This window comes from Athene noctua, chromosome 13, assembly GCF_965140245.1.
Source record: "Athene noctua chromosome 13, bAthNoc1.hap1.1, whole genome shotgun sequence".
Lineage (NCBI taxonomy): Eukaryota > Metazoa > Chordata > Aves > Strigiformes > Strigidae > Athene > Athene noctua.
In genome coordinates, this window is record NC_134049.1 from 2,514,044 (window position 1) to 2,534,004 (window position 19,961).

At 43.8% G+C, this 19,961-nt stretch overlaps 1 protein-coding gene across 1 annotated transcript in view; it reads left to right on the forward strand.

Annotated features, from left to right (window-relative positions):
- The first annotated feature begins 3,935 nt into the window (after window positions 1-3,935).
- MYO5A (myosin VA) overlaps window positions 3,936-19,961 on the forward strand; it is a 101,646-nt gene continuing 85,620 nt past the window's right edge. Inside the window, exon 1 of the mRNA XM_074917357.1 lies at window positions 3,936-4,074. Within this exon, the coding sequence (XP_074773458.1) occupies window positions 4,048-4,074 (27 nt within the window). The 5' untranslated portion in view covers window positions 3,936-4,047. The remainder of the gene's footprint in view (window positions 4,075-19,961) is intronic.

Genomic DNA, 19,961 nt, shown 5'->3' on the forward strand with positions numbered 1-19,961 from the left:
AAAACAGCTGTAAGAGTCTTTCTTGAGAAACAGGATTTATATTTTTTTAAACGTGTGGCGTTGAACTATATGGCTGAAATTACAAGGAGGCTTAAATGCAAGAAGGGGAGCCGTGGATTCCTCTGAACTTCAGGTTTGTTCCCAGGTGATGGTTTTTATACTGTTAAAAAAGGCTAATACACTGAAAAGGAAATAAAATGTGATGTTCTAGAGACAAGAGAAGTCTTCCTAGTACAGGCATAGATGGGTCGAGACAAGCTTTCTGCATGGGAATTTCATCGTGGAGGTTTTGTCTTGCCTTCTCTGCAAGACCAGAAAACCTGGAAGTAAATCCTGAGTGTTGCCGGGAGAACACGTGTGTGGTACATGATTTTATCTCTTCCTACAGATCTCTTGCGTTACATTTCAGAGTTCTTAACGTGTAACTGTTCAATCAGTACTGGTTGAAACCAGCCCTGTTTGTTTTCTACAGCTAAAAGGTGCAGGCTTAATCCTTGTAGTGTGAGAATGAACAAAAGGGTAGGGGGAGGATTTTAGCCTATGAATTCCTCAGTTTAGCATTGTTTGTCTTTCCAGTGAAAGCCCCTTGGAGTTAAATGGATGGTCAATTTGAATATACGAATGCTTTTCTGAAGGAGTGGATAGGCCCATCCACTGCCACAAAACCATCTCATCATGTTTTTTATGTTGTTATTTCTGTGTCTCTAATGTTTCCCTTTTTTGTTAGGGCAACAGAAAATCTGCTCGCTTGAGGTACAGCATGACAACAACAGAATAGGAAATCCTAATTGACAAGGGAATTTTACTGCCACAGTTGAACACATGGATGTAAACACACCATAGATGTAAGAAAAAAGATAGGACGTCCTTTGTAGTCACTTCTGAAAAAAAATTATATATATCTCTGTATCTATAACTACGTTTATAGAAGAGTTATTTTCTATCTTTTTTGACTGGGTTCCAATTCAGTCTGAAATTCTGCGTGTGGACTGTGTCAGCTACATCAGCCGTACGCTGTCAGCTGGAATACCCTGGCATATATGCTCTGAAATCAAATGCCATAAATGATCTCTTTGAAAAGATGCAGTGCAGGATATGAGATGAAGACGTTTAAAATCTAGCCAGCGAATGTTTGACGCGGGAGACTCAACAGTAGTAAGTAGTCAGTCTATGTACATTACATACAGGTTGTTTCATGGCAACTTTCAATGTCCCCAATTCCTGTCCTTAATGACAGATTTGAAATCCTGGTTTATGCAAATTGTGTCAAATCATAGCATATTTTGGACTTGGATATCTATTTTTTGCTGGGGCTTATAATTACATTTGGCTCCTGAGCTCCAGCCGTGAATGACTGATACAGTAATCCACAGTCCTAGCGATCTCCTGAAATGAGTGTCTGAATTCAGAATAGGTATCATCCTCAGGAAAGGATATGGAGTATTGGATATGAAGCAGCACACAGTCAGAGGGGAGGTTCAGGTTCCTTCTGAAAACAGAACAGATTTCTGTGGTTCATGCATTCAGATTCTTAGATTAAGCCTGCTAAAGGGGGATAAACACTGTTAAATGAATCCCAAATCAATTCTGTTACACAGGAAAGATGACTGGTAGTTTTAGTATAGAGCTCTCTGTTTTACCATAGTAAAGTGAAGAGCAGCTGTGCAAACTTCTTAACCAAGAACCTCACCCCTGCCCTGGACAGCAATTCACAGGAACCAGTTCTGGGCTTCGTGTAGGTCTGCGAGCAAATGTCCAGTTGTGCAGATGGGAGTGAGCCTCCTAGGCACGGGGCAGTAGCAATAGCCATGGTTGACCACCCTGGACATATTGGCAGAACATGGGAAGTAAGGTGGTTTTTTAATTCTCAGAGTTTGAACTCTCCCAGGAAAATCAAAAATTTTTATTAACCTCTTTTCTGAATTTACTAACCTTCATTTACTAGCTGTGAAGACCATATGCCTGTGCCCAATACAGACAACTCCAGGTAAGGCTCTGCATTTTCATCTTAACTATTTTTCATTTGCGCTTGCTGCTTTCTCCATCTCCTTTTGTTCAGATAGCAGTAAAGTACAGCTAGGTTGTAGCATTTATTGGGAGTGTTTATTTTGGGAGCCAAGATAACTTGATTTTTATTTCTGGCTGTTACTAAGTTGATGAGTGACTTTTGAGCAGGTCACTCATCTGTTTCAGGATTCCTTTTCTCTGTAGAACAGGTTTGTTTCTTTGATAGTCACAGCAAGTTTCAGGGGGAGTACAGATACTACCCACTGAATACAGAGCTGTTATCTAAACAGTTGAATTTTGCAGAGATAATACCACTTAAAAAGTAAAAGCACTTTGGTGGAGAGTGTGGCAAAGATAACCACTTCAAACTTAGTTTGTATTTTGGACCACTTGGACTGATAGAATGCATTCCCAAGGTGAAAATGGAAAATACAGTAAGATAGTAATAGCTTTGGTTCTGCTGTCAAAAGAACTCTGGCCATACTTGAGCTGTAAAAACCACCCATTAATGGTTCAAAAAGCAATGAGGTGCCATCTCAAGACCTAGCCAGCACATGGATTACGCTTTTCATGCCCTTTTGACATGGACATTAAACTTTTCAAAGATGTGTACCTTAATTTCTTGGTGAGAACTGGACTTATTGACGGAACCGTTTTGGGCCCAGTTCTCTTCAGTGTTTTCAGTAGTGGTTTGAATGATGAAGATGCAATCGAGCTGGAAGAGGTTGTAAGCAATTTGAAGGATGGGGTCAGAACCGGAGAAAACAAATTGAAAATTTGAGAAATACATGGAGAAATACACATGGGCCATGTGGCAGGAGGGCAGCCAGGCACAGGGAGGCTGCAGCAGGCTGTAACCCCAGTGTGGATCCGGTCAGATGAGGCACGGAAGGCTCATCTCCTGCTCGAGTTGAGAGTTGCCTGTGAGAGGAAGGGATCGTTCCCCTGGACCTGGCTGCTGAGCCTGCGGGTTGGGGAACTGTGCCTTACCAAAGCAACAAAAATTATGTCCCTGATGAAGAAAGGAGTAATTTGTTCTAGTTAAGAGAGAAAAAGAAAAAAAATCAGGATCAGGAGAGAGGGGAAGGAGCTGGCAGTGTGCCCAGGTGGCCAAGAAAGCCAGCGGCATCTTGGCTTGGATTAGGAATAGTGTGACCCGCAGGAGCAGGGAGGTGACAGTCCCCCTGTGCTCGGCACTGGGGCGGCCACACCTGGAGGTTGTCTCCAGGTTTGGGCACCTCAACCCGAGAGAGATCTGGAGGGGCTGGAGCGAGGGCAGAGGAGGGCAACGAGGCTGGGGAAGGGCTGGAGAATCAATCCTGTGAGGAGGCAGGGCAGGAGCTGGGGCTGTTCAGTGTGAGGAGGAGGAGGCTGAGGGGAGCCCTCATCCCTCTCTGCAGCTCCTGACAGGACATTGCAGAGAGGCTGGGGCTGGGCTCTGCTCCCAGGGGATCAGGGACAGGACAAGAGGGAACGGCTGGAAACTGCAACACGGGAGGCTCAGGCTGGGCAGGAGGAGAAAATGTTTCCCAGCAAGAGTGGTCCGAGAGTGGAACAGGCTGCCCAGGGAGGGGGCAGTCCCCATCCCTGGGGGGGTTTCAGGGCCGTTGGGATGAGCTGTGGGGGATGTGGGGTAGGGGAGAACTGTGTAGAGTCGGGCTGAGGGTCGGACTCGCTGATCCCGAGGGGCTTTTCCAACCCGGAGGATTCTGTGACTCCGTGATGCCGGCTGTCGCACAAAGCGGAGGCCGCCGTGGGGCCGGGCGGCGGCGGGAGGGGGAGCGGGCTGAGGCGGGCTGGCCCCGCGGCCCTTCCCTCCGGCCCGCGGGGGGAGGCTCCGCGCCGCCGCCGCTCCCACAATGCACAGAGCGGCCGCAGGTAGCAACATGGCGGGGCGCGCCCGGGCCGCCGCCTGAGCATCCTCCCTCCTTCCCTCCCTCCCTCCTCCGCCGCCTCCCTCCTTCCCTCCCTCCCTCCCTCCCGCCTCCGCCTCCCGCCGCCGGGCTGCCGCAGAGGGGCCGCCCGCCCGCGCCCTGCGCCATGGCAGCCTCCGAGCTCTACACGAAGGTAGGGCGGCGGGGCCGGGGGCTGCGCGGGGGCGGCGGGGGGGGAAGCGCGGCCCGGCGGGGGGGAGCGCGGCCCGGGCGGGCATCCCCGCGCCCCGCGGAGGGAGGGCGGGCAGCGGCGGGCGCTGCCATCCGCGGCCCCGGCGGGAGCCGCCGCCTCTTCCCAAGATGGACCCGCATCCCGGTGCGTGCCCGGCCCGGTGAGTCAGGGCCTGCCGCTCCCCGGAGAGGCTCTGCCCGCCGGGCCGGGCCGGGCCGGGCGGGGGGAGGCAGGGCCGCCGAGGCGTCGGCCGCCCGCGGAGCAGCGCGGGGCAGCGGCCGCCCTGCCCTTCCCCGCCCGGGCACCGCGGACCTGCCGGCAGCGGGCGGCGGGGCGGCTCGGCCGGGCCGGGGCTGACGCGCCGCTCCCCGGGACAAGCGCTTCGGGTTGGAACCGCCGCTCCCCGCGGGCCGGTGCCGGTCGGTTATCCCCTGCAGAAATAGCGTCCCGTTCCTTGTAGAAAAACACCTTTTACATCACAGACACGGTGATGTTTAACCATTTTGGTGACACTGCACCTCTGAGATTATATTTATTATTTTGGCAGTCGATCAGAAGCCCTGCAGTCAGCAGTGATGTGGTGCATGACTCTCACACGCTTTTTAAACGGACATTTTTCTAATCTTTTTAGTCTTGTGTGTTAATATCTCGTCAGCTTCTACCCGGAAACAGTTGCTGCCCTGCGCATCTTGGTGATGGCAAAGCCTGCAATTCGAGACCTGTGGAAATGATTGTTTTATCCACGAGCAGTGCGTGGTTTTCATTGCTCTGCCTTGACCTAGTGCAAAAAATCTGAAAATAACGACAGACCACAGGTTTTTAAGGGCAGAAGAGTTGACTGGGGTCACCAGGACTGAGCAGCGCAGGACAACATTGCAAACGCCAAATACTTCTTTCAAAAAGCTTTCGGAGTCAAAGTGTGTTTTATGGAAAGCCATGTCATCTAGGTCCTTGAGCCACTTTATAAAATACTCTGAAATTATCCCCAGTCTAGCTCATTGTGTGAGGAGAGAAAGGAAAGGAAACAGCCTTTTTGTTTTAGCATGAATAGTTCACTTTATTTGTAGAGTCCTCCCGCTTGGATGCAGCGGACAGCACGTTGACTGTGCGTCACTACAAATCAAACTGGACAGTCCCTTCAGTAGGTTTGACCATACCTGAAGAGTATATTTGTGTAGGAGTGTTGGGATGTGAGAAGTGAGGTGCTTGCCTGCGCCTCCTAAAAGAATGCTCAGTTCATCAGTTGATAGGAGGCACCTCGGTGTCTTGTGTCTCACAGAAGAGTATCCCTCTTAACTGTCTTTGCAAAAAGGGATGAAAGGCATATTGATCAGGAGAGCAGTGGTACTGCAGAGTTGTTCCCAGGTGCCCAACAGACCTCCTCTACATAAGGATTTTTTTTGGAAAGGCATTTGGAAAGGTATCTTCATTTATCTCTCTCTGTGGATGTTCTGATTACGGAATTAAAATGTCTCCTAAAGAGTTGATCAGAAAGACCTTTTTAAAAATTTCTAACCCCGTCTGACCTTGAGTTCGCTTCCTTGGGTGGTTAAATCCTTTGGTCAGAAGCTGCCCCAAAAATGTTTGGTGTCCTGTTTTGGGACTGCATTACAGCAGAAAGCTCAGGGCCCCTTGTAGTTCCTGGGGAAGGCGTGGCTCTGGTCGGGTGCTGGGATAGGAAAGCTCCTGGGTGTTCAAGAGAGACTGTCTCTTGCTGTCTTCCCTCTCTGATGTCTTCTTCCCCAAGTAAAGCCAACATGCTGTTTAAATCACGTTCAGTATCTCATCCTTGATTAAGTAACATAAATAATGAATTTAAGGTCGTAGCACACAGAGGTAAAAAGAGCAAATACAAAGTCAAACAAGCGCAGGGGTGATCCTCCAGTAGGGGCTTGCTGGGTGATGAAGGCCAGTCAGATTGCTTCTGTGCTTGACTCTCACACCACAGGCTGTTCTTGTCGTCTTTAGAGTCATATGTAGGCACAGAAAGAGCGACTTTCACATTTTTTATACTGGCAGGCAGAGTCAGGGTTGTCATTCAGGACAGCTGCTTAAAGCACCAGAGCTTCCAGTACAGCATCGACACTTAACGTATGGTATTGGCAGAGATATTTCGCTGGCACAGGGCAGGATGTGAATTTGCAGCACATCGTTGCTGACTGCATGTGTGCATGTATGGGTTTAAGTTAAAGGACTGGCTCTAGTGCACTCACAAGCTGGTTGTGAACACTGGGCCCAAACCGTGCCGGGCTTTGTATTCCTGTGCCCAGTGATGCTGGAAATACAGACTCTGCTTGAGGGTGTGAGCTTCAGTTTTGGGTTGTAGCAGTTTAAAACTGCTTTCATGCGTTATATCCCAGGCATTCTTATTTAAAATATTATGCCTGTGAGCTCTGTTGAACTTGTCCTGTTGGATGTAAATCACTGGCAGGTTGGTGGTCCTGTTGTAAGATAGTTTCTGAAAGTTTTGGTTCTTTGACTTTGGAAATAAACTCAGGAGAATCTTGATGTGTCTCCTGAATCACTGTAGCCTGGCTGAGTGGTGCTCGGATGTAGTCAATCAGCATTTCACTAACTGTTGACCAACAACGGATATATACCTACTTCTGCTGACCCATAAAAAAGGATAGGGACAATCTAGGCCACGGGCTGGCTTCTGTTAAGTGTAATCTGCTTTCCTTCAAAATTAAGAACAAGTGACAACGTCTTGCCTAGACCTGGAACTCCTCTGACTTCTCTGCACTGGCTGAAGCTCCAGGTTTCGTGGTAGACATCACCTTTGTGAGTTTCGGGTGTGTAAAACCGAGCCCCAGCACATGCTTTCATTGCCTGTACATGAAAATTAACAAGGCAGATCAGATACTGGTTATGCCACCTCTTTTAAAGTCAAGAGTGAAGTGTTGATGTCATTCAGTCATTTTTATTCTCAGTTTCCATCCTTTTCTCCTTGTGTTTGGGTTCTTTCAGTTTCATGCTGTGCTTTCCTAGAGCATGCTGCTTTGCCCTCTTGGGATTTCTGTTTCAGTTTTGTATGGCTGTGTGCAGTGCACTTATTTATTTAATTATCCATTCAGTCAGGCATTTATTTATTTATTATTCTTGCTGCTACCAATATGGTCCTCTCTTTCCAGTATCTGAGATTAGGGGCAGCTAGCTCCAGCTTGCTCCTAATTTAAGGCCTAATGCAATTTCACTTTAAGTGAGTGGAAATATTCCTTTGAACACAGAGGAATCAGTAAACAGTTTTCACTAGAGAGCATGGTGTGGGCAAGCTGGAATCAGTAGCTGACCTTCAGTCCTGCTGCTCCCTGCTTGAAATGGCTCAGGTTGAGGGTTTATAAACAGTACATTGACTTAGGGAAGTGTCAGAGGGAACTGCATAGACCAAAAACCCCCTTGTGCTGTCCCCAGCATCGCAAGGAGCCCTAACTTGCTTTCCTGAGCCTGTGTGCAGGCAGTTGCTTTGGGTGGGAAGCCAGGGTGTTACAGACTTGGTGTGCCCCTTCAACTCTCCCGGCTCCTTGCACATGAAAATGGCAAAAGGCCGATTCTGACCATGTTACGGCTTTCCTTGGGTACGTTAATGGTACACGGGGAGGGAAATACATCAAAACCCAACCTGAGCATAAAGAGAGAAAATAAAACTGTATTGGCAGGTTTCTGGGTGTATTAGCAGGCTTTTCTTGGGGGTTAATAAGAGCTGCCTTAATTATATAGTCTTGTATGTTGCTGTTCAAACTATTGCGTGTGACATAAGTGTTTTCCAAACGTTAACCAGTGACCAGTTGTCTCAGTAGCTGGCTGCTTTGTCCTTGCAGAGCCGTGCTGCCCAGTAATGCGGAGATGGGACTCGTTCATCTCCACACACAACCTGGGCGTCCCGCTCTGCTGCCGAGCCGGACCTGTGCAGGGCAGAGATCAAATGTGTACTGTCAAACAAGTACATCTGCAAGTGACAGCGAGCCTTTGCAGTGCGTTTTAGAACTGAATCTCTGCCTCTTCTAAAAACACAGCAACAGAAGAGGGGATATTTCAGTTGCTTTTCTGCTTCAGGAACCTGCTGCATCACTGGAATAAACATGATGGCAACTCTACCAGAGACAACTCACACCTGTCTGCACCAGGTTTATTCCAGTTGCCTTTAACTTAAGGTGCTGGGGATCTAATTACCCAACAGTAACAATACTTGATTTAACCTAACCTTGACATTTTATTATGTTTTTTGTAAAAAAAACCTTTCCTGTAGTCAAATGCCAACCACACCAGCCTAAGAAACTGAAAAAACTCTTAGCTGTTTAATGGCAGTTTTGTGACATGTCAGCAATCAGTCGTTCTTGTTAAAAGAAACTGTGAGCCTTGGGAAGCAAGGCGAGTGACGGTTTAATTCAGAGCCCAGCCTGAGCCAGAGCTGCTCCCCTGGGTGCCACGTGTGTCCGGAGGAGGAAATGATACCACCCTGGGCAGGGCGGTGGGGCAGAGAGCTGCAAGCTGTTTGCGAAAGCTTCTTGCAGCCCACAAATAGTTTGGGGGGAGGCATATGCAGTAGGCCTAATGAAACAGCGTAGCATCCTTGGGAGCTGCTTTTGAGAGAGAAGAGATCATAGCTTTATGTTACCACTTTTTTTTCTTTTTTGCTGTAGACCTAATCTTGAAAGTTGTGTGAATTCTTTTTTACATGTAAAGAATAATCGTGAAGGTCCCGTTTATAATAATTGGTCTTATTTGTATAATTCTTTGGGTATCATGTTAAAACATTTACCTGATAATATTAGTAGATTATGTGGGATCCCCCACAAACTGTCACCAGCGATCTTTGCAGAATAATAATGTCTGTTACCAGAGCTGCCACTGGTTATTTGCGATCTGTTTCTACTGCAGTGATGCTTTTATAGCATGTGCCAGTAGGTAAGGGTTTACTATTATTTTTTAGATAAATAAATGATCAGATAAAGTGCTGTTGAGCTCCTGCTATGTCAGGAAAAGTGTGCAATGGCCACCGTTATCTTTTGGTGAGGCACGGAACTCCAAGTTGAGTTGGAAGGGATAGGCAACCGGTCAGGCAGATGTACCTGGCTCTTAGGGTCTCCTCGTGGGGCCTTTGGGAGTTTAATCCCTTCCATGTGTTCTAATAATAAACCAATTTGTCTCTCTTTAATGAGATTCATTGTTTAATCTCTGTAGCACTAAAGAAAGCTTTTTTGTTATTGAAATTTGCTCACTGAACCGGTTGAATTGGAGGAAGTCACAGAAATGGCCAGTATCACAAGGTTTCACTGTTTCTGGATGGTCTCTTTTTAACAGGATTTAATAAAGGCAAGAAGTGATAGTAAGGTTAATCGAGGATGGTGTTTCTGCTGTGAGGGAAGAGCAGAGGCTCAGCTGGCAAGTCTGCTGTCCTGTGGGTACCAGTGGGGTGGTGCCTGGATTCCCTGGCAAGACAAACAGCCTCTGCAGCAGACCTCAGAGGAGCCAACCCTGTGCTGTGTCCTACAGGGACATTGAATTCGAATTTCATTACTTGAAAACACAAAGCATACACAAAACAAATATTTAACCATTTGCTTATATGGCTGGAATCTTTGACACCTGCATGTATATGTGAGCGTGCATACAGACACTGATGGTTTGAAAGGCGTCTTGGCTAAGGGGACAGTGATGGAGCCAGTTTCACTTTGTGCTATCAAGCAGCAAGAGCTCCTCTGTAAGATCCAGTGGTTTGGTTTATGCCCCCTGATTAAAGTCAGCTTAGCTTGGTTTGCACGTATGAAGTTAGAGACGAGCGGAATCTGAACTCCTTTACTCGGGTTTTCTTCCGTACGCCTGCAGGTGCAGAGGTTATCTCTGATCTGATTTTGTGCTCGCTGTAGTGGAGCAGTGTTTGGTGTTGTGTGTTATCGTGCTTGACTCTGATAGTGAGTATTTGTACAGTTGGGCCCAGGGCCAAGAAACAGCATTTGGGCAAGGCTGTTGTTCTTGCTGCTTCATTAGCAAACTACTCGAATGAGTTGAAGCAGCAGTTTGCACCTTCTGCTTGTCTTCTCTGCTGCTGAAATAGCTCAGAAGAACTTCCCATTTTCCCTTAATAATAGGTGGTTCTTGTTGCAGAAAAATACAGTGTTAGGCTCAGACTAAACCCATGGTTCTTGGAAGTTTTCATCATGTCTGTGACTGACTTTTTTCTTACACTGTATCTTTTTGCTTGTTATTTTCATAGACCATAACCCTGCTCATGAATGGCCACAACAGATAGATGTTTTTGTTTTGGGAATGATGCCTCTAAGAGTTTGATTGGTTTATACTGGTATCAAAACTTTTTAAGTAGAAATGCATTAGGCACGACATTAAACCTGTTATCTAAAGGTCATGGAAGACAGAGAAAATTCAAACTGTGTTGAATTCAAAGGCTCTTTACACAGTAACTTTTTCCTTTTGTTGGCTTTACTTTTGAGCTGCATCCAGGATGGAGAGTATGATTGTGTTGCTAGGGCCTCGTTTACTGATGTGAATAGCAAGGCTTTTAGTGACTTTCCTGGCAGCAGAGAACAGCACTTTCATGCCTGTGCCAGTGCCACGCTCTGTGCCACCCCTTGCTTAGTACTGCATCATTTCCTTCTTGTTCTCAGAGCTGCTTGGCTTTGCTTATCCCTGGGTTTTCTTAGGCCTGATCCTGCAAAGATTTATCTTTATTCCACATGAGTAATCACCATTGCTTAATTGTATGCTTTGAAATCAAGCACGTAAATCTGAAAGACTGGGCCTTTGATTCTCTATTTCCTCTTATTGCAGGGAAATAACTTGGCTTTTGTATACCTGCTCAGACTAATTTGTGCAGGAAAACAGCTGAAGACATCCTAGGGATGTCCTCTTGTCAGGTTCTTTGTGTTAAGCTCTGTGTATGCATTTTTGTAGTAAGTTAGGGCTTGTCTACTTTAAGTTTTAATATTTAATAGCAAGAGTGAATTTTCAGGAGTAGCTTCTGCTTTCAGGACCCTCACCACCTCAGGGAGATAATGGTTCCACTCATATTCGTAGCCCACTTTCTCAGTTTGCTACAGGCACAGCCGTTACAGCGTGAAGTACTGTGTGAGATGGATAACCTGAACTGCCCAGCACTGCACAAATGTGAAAAGCACCAGAGCTTTTTATTTATTGAGCTGGTGATCTTAACGATTTTGGGGTCTTCCTTTTCCTGGCCATCTGGGTCATAACCTGTGCCTTTTCTGTCACAGTATAGCTGCTTTGCTGCTTGCTCTCAGTTAATCCCAGTATTTAGTACTTTTATTTCTATATATCTTAGTCTATTTATATACAAATAAAATGTAAAGAAGAAATCAGTGCTGGCTAAAAAGTTTGTGGAGGGTTTTTTTTGTGTGTGTGTTTTGTTTGTTTTTAAAAAAAGGAAAAGTACTTGGTGTGATTGCATTAGAGAAGTGCCCTTCTTGCTGAATCCTGGGCATTAAGAAGCTGGAAGGTAAGCACAAGAAACATTAGGCACTACTAATAAAGTTTAAAGACTTCACTCCTACTGAATGTCTGTGGATTACAGATATTGACCTAACTTTTAATGTGAATTTTAATGCAAATGCTGAAGAGAGTGAAAATGGATTACTTACAAAGGCAGAGATCTTGTGTCTTTACACCATCTGTTCTCCTTAGTGGCATGGATTTAATTTCTTTGGCCTGTTAATCAGGGACAATAGCAAGAATTATCACAGATCTGTCCCTGAATAATAATGGCATGGAGGTACTCAAGGCTAGGGCAAAGCTTCTTAAAGTGTTAAGGGAGAAGAAGGTACAAATCTAACATCAAATAAGCAACTATGAATGAGAAGTCACCATGCTCATGAACAGTCTGAGGGAGCAGTATGAAGATTAAATGGGAGGAGAATCAGGAATGCAGATGTGCCTGTAGGGTCATCTTCAAGCCTGTTGCCTCCATCCTGTTTGGTGAAAGTTGTGGTTATTTTCTGAACATCTTGAAAGCTGTTTGCATTTCCGTCATTGCTCATCAAGTCTTCATTTTTGCCTTTTAACCCCACTTCAAGTGTGGCTGTAGGTAAGGCTGTCAGTGTAATTCACGTAGAATAATGTCACTGGTAATTAGCAAGAGAAGTGGCTTGTTGAGTTTATTTAGCTCTTAGGAGATAGTGGGGATGGTTGAGAGCAGGCTCTGCCAGGCTACTTACTTACACTGTGATCTGATGAGAGCCCTTGCTTTAAAATTAAATGTAAAGGCTAAAGCAGTGTTGGCTTTGAAAGAGCTCTGATTCTGTCTTTATAGTAGTTAACAAGGGGGGCAAATACGACGTGTGTCTTTGTCAAGTCTCCTAAGATTGCTGTGTGGTTAGATGTAAGCTGCACGTTTCTAGCTTGACAGTCCTAAATATAGAAGAACAGAGACTTCTCATCCTGAATGACTTTCTTACCCATATGGTCTCTTTTTTGTAAATGGATATGAAAAATCATGAAGTCTGGCTGCAGTTACTGATAGTATCTTTTGAGTTCTTCCATTTGATTATCACAAGACAAGAGAATTTTGTGATTATTTTGTGATTTATAAAAGGACACTCTTGCTCTTTGTAGAGCCAGAGAAACTAAAAATACTATGAGTCAGTCTAACAATGTGGGAATTCATTGCCTCAACATGGCCTGTCACACGTTACTCTCTGCAGACTCCATGGGTTATTCATATCTTTAAAGCAGATGACCTCAGTTGTTTTGCTGAGGAAACCAGAGAGAGATTCCCAAGTTGCCTTATGAGTTAGTATACACCAATACAAGAAATATGGACATATTTTCCATGGAGACTAAGCCTATTTTGCCTGAAAAGGAAACACCAGCTGCCTCTGAGAGTGCTGAAAATCTGTGTTACAAGAGAAACAGGATGGAAATAGATGGTTTAGACTGTATGTATGTTAAAGTAAGTAGAATATGGTTGGTTGTTTTCTTGTTTTAACATAAGTGAAGGCTGTATAGCCAAGCATGTAATAGCTTATTAGTATAATAGTTTATTAATAAAGGTTTAGAGTCATGATCTGGAGTTGATAGTTGATAGAAAAAAGACTTTTTCAAACATGCCAGACAATAATGTGTTTGTTTAGGACATTGTCTCTCTTAGAAGAATCTTATCTGAGAAGCATTTGCAGTTGTTAGAATTTGATGCCAGAGTACACTTCTTCCTTGTGACAGTCTTAAGCGTTGGAAATACAAAGGCAATACAAACTTTTTGCAAAAAATCAAATAGATAATGCTTGTAGAGAAGAGGAGTGGAGTAGTTTCTCTTGGTTTGCAATTTCCAACTAGTGTGAAAGGTTTTAATTTCACTCCCCTCTCCAGCACAGAGCTGTTTTCCCTAATTTCTCACACTAACCAAGTTTAGAAATGCACTAGTGAAATGAGCTGGACTAGGCAGCACTCGGGTCCCAGCGCAGCCCTGCTGCACCCGGGGACTCATGTGGGTGCTTTTCACCCGGGGCTTTACGAGGGCAGGGCTGAAGAGCTCAAGGGGAAGACGTGCAGCCTCTTTTGCTGGAGCTTCTGAGAGCAACGCTGTGGCCGTTAGCCCTGGTTCTGCTTTCACGGCTTCCCCCAGCACTTGTGGAGGCTCCTTGGGAGGTTTAACATTGCTGGTTTTAAGTTAGAGCTTGCCAGGTCATTCATACCAGGTCATTCTGGTTTCCCTGCATGGGTGTTTGCTGTTGATTTCCCATGAAAAAATGGTGAGACTAAATATGGCTTCATTAGATGTGCTTCACTTGCTGTTATAATATGGCAGAAAGGTGTCTGTGGTGTAGACTTGACCGTAATGACAGACTTATGTTCTGGGTTAGCTGAGTAAAACTAGTTTTCCCTGAATAGCTCAAGCTAAGTCAGTAAAAACTCTGTTTTAATGATGTAACTACATCTCAGCCTGAGGCTTCTGTGTTCTAAAAAAAAATAATGTTAATTTTTGATTTTTAGAACCTCCATCAGTTATTTTACCTTCGGTGTGACCTTCAGCGGGGGCTAGGATTAAGTAAAAACAAAAGAATGCTGTTTGGACTTGAACTCAACTTTACAGAAAGACACAGAAAAGTTCAGCCTTATCTACTAACAAAGGTTATGCCAAATACCTTTCCTTTAATTTTTAACTTTTACATCAGGCTTTCACAGTTAAGTTGTCAATTGTCCATACTCCAACTGTTTTACAGCTATCAGAATATTTAGCCTTATTTCACCTCTGTGAGCTAGGTGACCAGTTATGGCTCCACTCCTTTTTACTCAATAACTTCTTGTTTCAAACTCCAGGGCTGTAGCACGGCACGGCGCAGTGCATCTGTCTGATCAATGCAGCCCTTTATTTTCCCTTCCTGCCTAAGCGAGTCCTAGATACACCAAAAAAAATCTCATGTCAGTGATGCAGATGGCTCTGCGCTGAAGCAGAGACAACGAGACAAAAGACAGCGCTTCCTCTTTCTGTGTGCATGAACCCAGGATGAACAACCAGCTGCAGCCACTGCTATGAGCCCCTTCTGTCCGTGAGCAAAACCTGGGCCACGCTGCATGTTGTGAGAAACAATTCAGTTATCCTGCCTCCCGTGGGTGAGGTTTCTAGAAACTTTGGGGAAAACAATCATAAAAAGCTTCTGTAAGATCTTAAATCCATTTAAGAACTTGAGAAAATGAAATCAGTGTTTCACTGTGTGACATCAGCACGTAATATGAGGGTCTTGCCTGAATTTGTACCAGTGGTCTGCAAATAATACTTCAGCGTTTAGTTAATTGTGCTGTGAAGTCTGTATTACGACTTGCATCACCTTAGTGTTAAAACAGAACCCTGCAACCACTTGTTTCATTTGGCCTCGTAGTATTTGTTTTCTTGGATCTTAAATTTGGGTGCACATGAAGTTCACCATGACATGTTCAATGTGGTTTTGTGTATTCCTTAAGTATTGTCTTTTAAAAAATTTTTAAATTGGGGTATTTTTGTAATATACCCACAACATTCACTGTAAGCACACAAATATGAAATCATGCACCTTTTCCTAATACTTTTTCTTAAATGCAACATATCTCATGAGTTTAATATTCAGGGGATGGCTGTAGTTGTTTCATTTGCCCCTAAATTTCTGGTGACCACTTTTCTACAGCTCTTGTAACATGTTTTTCAGGTTGGATGGATTAGGTGTTTTAAGACAGACTTATAATTAACTTCTTTTTGAAATCACCAGCATATAATTCAGTGTTGGCTTTTGTTTTGGTGGTAGGGATTGAAATACAGCGTGTGCCTTGGTGTGCATGTGACCCCAAATGAAGTTTTTATACGAGTCAGAATATTTTCCCGTCGCTCAGTCTGGGGTAGGCATCACACTTCTGCTCAGTGTTTTCACTGGTTGTACTGCGGTTGTTCAGTAGTTTTGTGTCTCAAGTAGTGACCAAAACTTTGATGGTTTTGATCTAGCTGTAATTGCCATCTTTTTTTGGAAGATCTTTCAATGCCGCGTTCGTTCCTTTGACGGGTCTAGAAATCAAAACTATTTCAAACAGAAAATTTTCTTAAACATTGATTTTTCTTTGAATATATCTTTTTAAGCCTGATTTACTTTAAATGAACGTTTATTGAGAAGTGTGCTGAATTAGAGGGTAGAATACTGCAGCGAGTTAGACGGAATTACCGCTGTTTCACTGGGTTTTTATTGTGGGTTCTTAGGCTGATGACTGGTGATGTATGAGGAATCCTGTAGGCAGACGGGTCAGGTGGGGAGCCACAGGGACATCACTCCTTGTCCTACACAGGCTCGTAGGGAAGGATGTAGCTGCACTTCCCTCTTGTCTGTCCCAGTCTTTGTGTGACTCTTTGAAACACGTTTTATTTTTCTTTCATTGATAATACAGCCTTAATTAAGCCTTGTCAGAAGCATCATGTGGGCAAATTCATGGTGTACCCAAGTGGTGCTGCATGTGACTTCCCATTACTGTCCGGTGGTTTTCGGCAGTGGGTGCTACTGGCATCACAAGCTGAGTATGGCACGGAGTACAAGATCCTGACCGTGGACACTGGCTGAGGATGGAGAAGAGCCTGTGAAAGGGGGTCTGTGAAATAAAACAGGAGCTGAGAAATGCTGTTCCTGCATGTAGCACCTTAAGGGGGGGTGAACGGGCAGTGTTTTGATAGCTACAGTATTGTCTGGGTTAATAATGACTGAGTGTAAACCAGATCTGTCTCCCTTTGTGCAACATTTTGAAGAGAAGGTCAAGTACAATCTACATAAAATTTAGAAAGCTGTGCTTTTAAAGATGAAGAAAATTCACAACTTTTAAACATTTCATGTGTTTTAACTCCTTAAAAATGTTTCTTACAAAAATCATGTCAAATACAACCTGGGAATATAACTGTTCTTTGATAGATTTGGGAGTTTAAAGTAAAAAACTTGAGTTTACTGGCCCTGACGTCAGGCCCAGTGTGTAGATTTGCAGGGTGATAATTTCTCTGAATTTCAGTGAAACGGTTGCTAATAATTGTAATATTTAAAGAAATTTTAAAAATTACATTTCTGTTCGCTGACCGAATTTGCCTATAGTAGCATATATATATATCTATATATCTATATCTATATCTATCTCTCTCGTGTTTGGGATTTAGCTTTTTTTACATCATTTTGAAGTAAGGTGACATTTCAGGTAAATGCAAGTCAGCAGACGTTTTTCCAGTGGCTGAAGATGTAAATCTTGCTGCACTGATTCTTTGTGGGATGCTGATATTTTTTAATTGTCCCTTGTACAATCAAGGCATGTTTGGCGATGTACAAGTTGGTTTTGTTGTTACAAATCACCAGGCCCTAAATACAAAGAACGCCTTATAAAAATGCTTAAAGAAGGAAAGAAATAAAACCCCAAACTTTTCTATCCTTAGGATTCAAATATAGTGGGTATTTATACAGTAGATGAAAATACTCAGGTACAACAGATTCTTTTTCTCCGAGCTGCAATTCAAGTAGTTTCCTTGTGCACGGTGCAGGATACAGTGCCTCATGTGCCTAACCTTGAGGCACTTTGACCTAAATTTGCAGACCCAGTGTCAGCTGGATGCAGTCTCACAGTGGTGATGTCTTAGGGTGTAGCTCAGAGCCTGGGTTGCCACTGTCCCCTGGCCTCTGTTTGGCAGCTCTGCATGTGGCTGAGTCAGAAGAACACGGGGCTTTTCACCTTCCTATTAGGTAAACTAACTATGTGATACTGTTTTTCAGGTAAAACATTAATACAAATTATCACATATCTTGTCCCCACTATATATCATAATATAAATGTCCTTTTTAATTAATGCTTTATAAATATCAGGCCTTGAACTGTGCAAGAGGTATATAAATGGCTGTTGCTGAGCAACAAGACAAAATACTCTGTGCCCAAAGAATGCTACTACCTTTAAGAAAATCGATAGTTTTTGCTTTGATTCTTTCACAGAGTTAATGATGCCATTTCCCCCAGGCTGTAAGAAGAATTTAGATGAGTTGGTCAGAGGTTTTGCAGCAGCCTGCTTGTCATGGAAATGCTCTTCTTTTTGATCCTCCCTGGCTCCTTGGCATTTTTATGAAAGGGGAGTAAAGTCTTGGCTTTCTCTTCAAAATGCAACTTTGCTAATAGAAATGCAGTCCTTCCCTGGGACTGCCTGCGTATCCCAGGACAGATGGCAGAAATTTTAGTGGTTTCAGCAGTGGAAGGCGAGGGACGTCCTCCCACCTGGTGTGTGAGCGATCAGTCTTTGTAGGGGATCCAGGTTGGTCAAGTTAAGACTTGTGTTCGACCTGTTACTCCCGGCTGTGCATCTGCTTAAGTCGTTAATATAAAAACTAAACTTTTCTTCAAGCGTTTCTAGACTTAGTATGATCGTTCATGGTGGTGGTACTGTGCACCAAGTATAGGGGAAAATATAAAGCTGAAAGGAAATTATTCTAATGGTATCAAATTATGTTTTCAGAGCAGGCCTATCCAAGGAAATTGCACAGCTCAGAAATCCCTTTCTAATGAGTCTGCATTTTGCATAGATTAAGTTCAACTCTTGTGCACTGTGAACTTTTATGACTTTGTGCTCTGTTTTTTTGTTATGCCTTGCTAGCATAGACACTTTTCTTATTCCAGCCTAATAATGCAGCTTGCTCTCTCGAGGTGGCCGTATTCAGTTAGCAACAGATTTAGATTGAACAATTCTGGTCAAATTTGGCTTTGACTTTCTGTGCCATTGGCTCCTTCAGCTAGTGGTGCCGGAATTGATGGTGTTTCTGATCCAGACATTAATGAGCTACTTTATTCCACCCGAAACCAAGGTCATTCTTGAAACAGGGAGAGGCAATGTCTCTTAAATTTTTCATGGTTAACATCTGAAAAACTGTGGGTTTTGAGCCTGTCTGTCAATAAATAATGATCTCTGCTGAGGTGAAAATCATACAAGTTCACTTGTATGGGTAGATCTTGCTGAGAAACTAGGGCCAGCTTTTTCTGAGTTTCAATTTCCTGTTTAGGATGTAGGTAATTTCATGAACTCTTACAGTTTTTATCAAAAGAGCCGTTAAGCTGGGAAGATAGCTGTATCTCCTGCAGTATTTGTGATTGTGGAAGCAGAAAACGATTTGACTGCTGAAGTGATGGCCGAGCCGCTTGCATTGCTAATTCCGTTCTGTCAGCAACGTCAATTAGTACTTCAAGAGGTTAATATCACAGAAGAGAGGCCTTGTGAGTCATATGGTCTTATTTGATAGATAATTATTATAGTCTGCTGATTTCTTCATGTGATCTGAGATGAAATCATGAGGTATGAGGGAATAGTGCAATTTCCTATTATATTTTATTATGTAGAACTGTGGCAGTACAGCTAGCTTGCTGACCCAACAATAAATAAAAAAAGTCTCTTTGTATTTTTTTCTGCTGTGAACGCTTTTACAGTCACTATATAGATATCACTAAGCCATTGCCTTTCAGCCGCCCAAGTTTTCCTTCCTTGAACAAAATATGGTGATTCCACACTTGGGTGTGATTTTGGAGGGGGTGGGTTTTTTTATGTTAGTCGTCTGAGGCTGGAAGACAGTCTAGGCAAGACACTGAGTTTTGAAATAGTCCTGTCAGTATGCATTTAATGATTTTGTTTTCCTCCTGAATTCAAGGGTATCTCATCTGTCTGCCTTTTTAGAATTTCATTCTAATTTTTTTAAAGCTAGTTTAGAGTAAGCAGTGGTGCAGTGAATGCTCGGCTGGAGGTAGCTGGCTGCTGTCCCCAGCCCATAGTGCCTGCGCGATGCTGTGCCTTTGCTGTAGGGCGAGAGGGTGGGCTGCATGTCCCCCTCTCACGCCTCTCTCAGTCCTACATCTCTCCTCTGGGGACAGGGAGAAGTCACCAGTGGTGAGCCAGAAACACACCCGCAAAGAAAGTACAACATTCTTACCTTGATAGCAAAGCTAAGTTTATTAAAGCCAAATGAATACTGAAACATAAAGTGCAGGTGACACTATTGGTAAGCTTGGGGTGACGTGAAAGGTAACAATATTTACCTAGAATTACATTTACTGCCTTTCCTTGAGTGAATCATACTGTTATCTCCCCTGTCAGCAGTTTTATTCTGGTGATTCAGAATTTACATTGAACTATTACAAAGAGTAATATATTAATTGATCATAATCAGGTGCGATTTCACTAAAGTTCATTTGATTCTTGTCATAATTTTTATTGTCATTTCAGTGCTAGAATTTTTGGAATTTATTGTCAATTTTAGGCTAGAATTTCCTTCCCTTTTTGGAAGGCCGATTTGTAAATCAGTGTCTCTGGAAGTTTATCTCATTTTACTCTTATCTTAATGTAGTCATAAACTTGATTTTATATA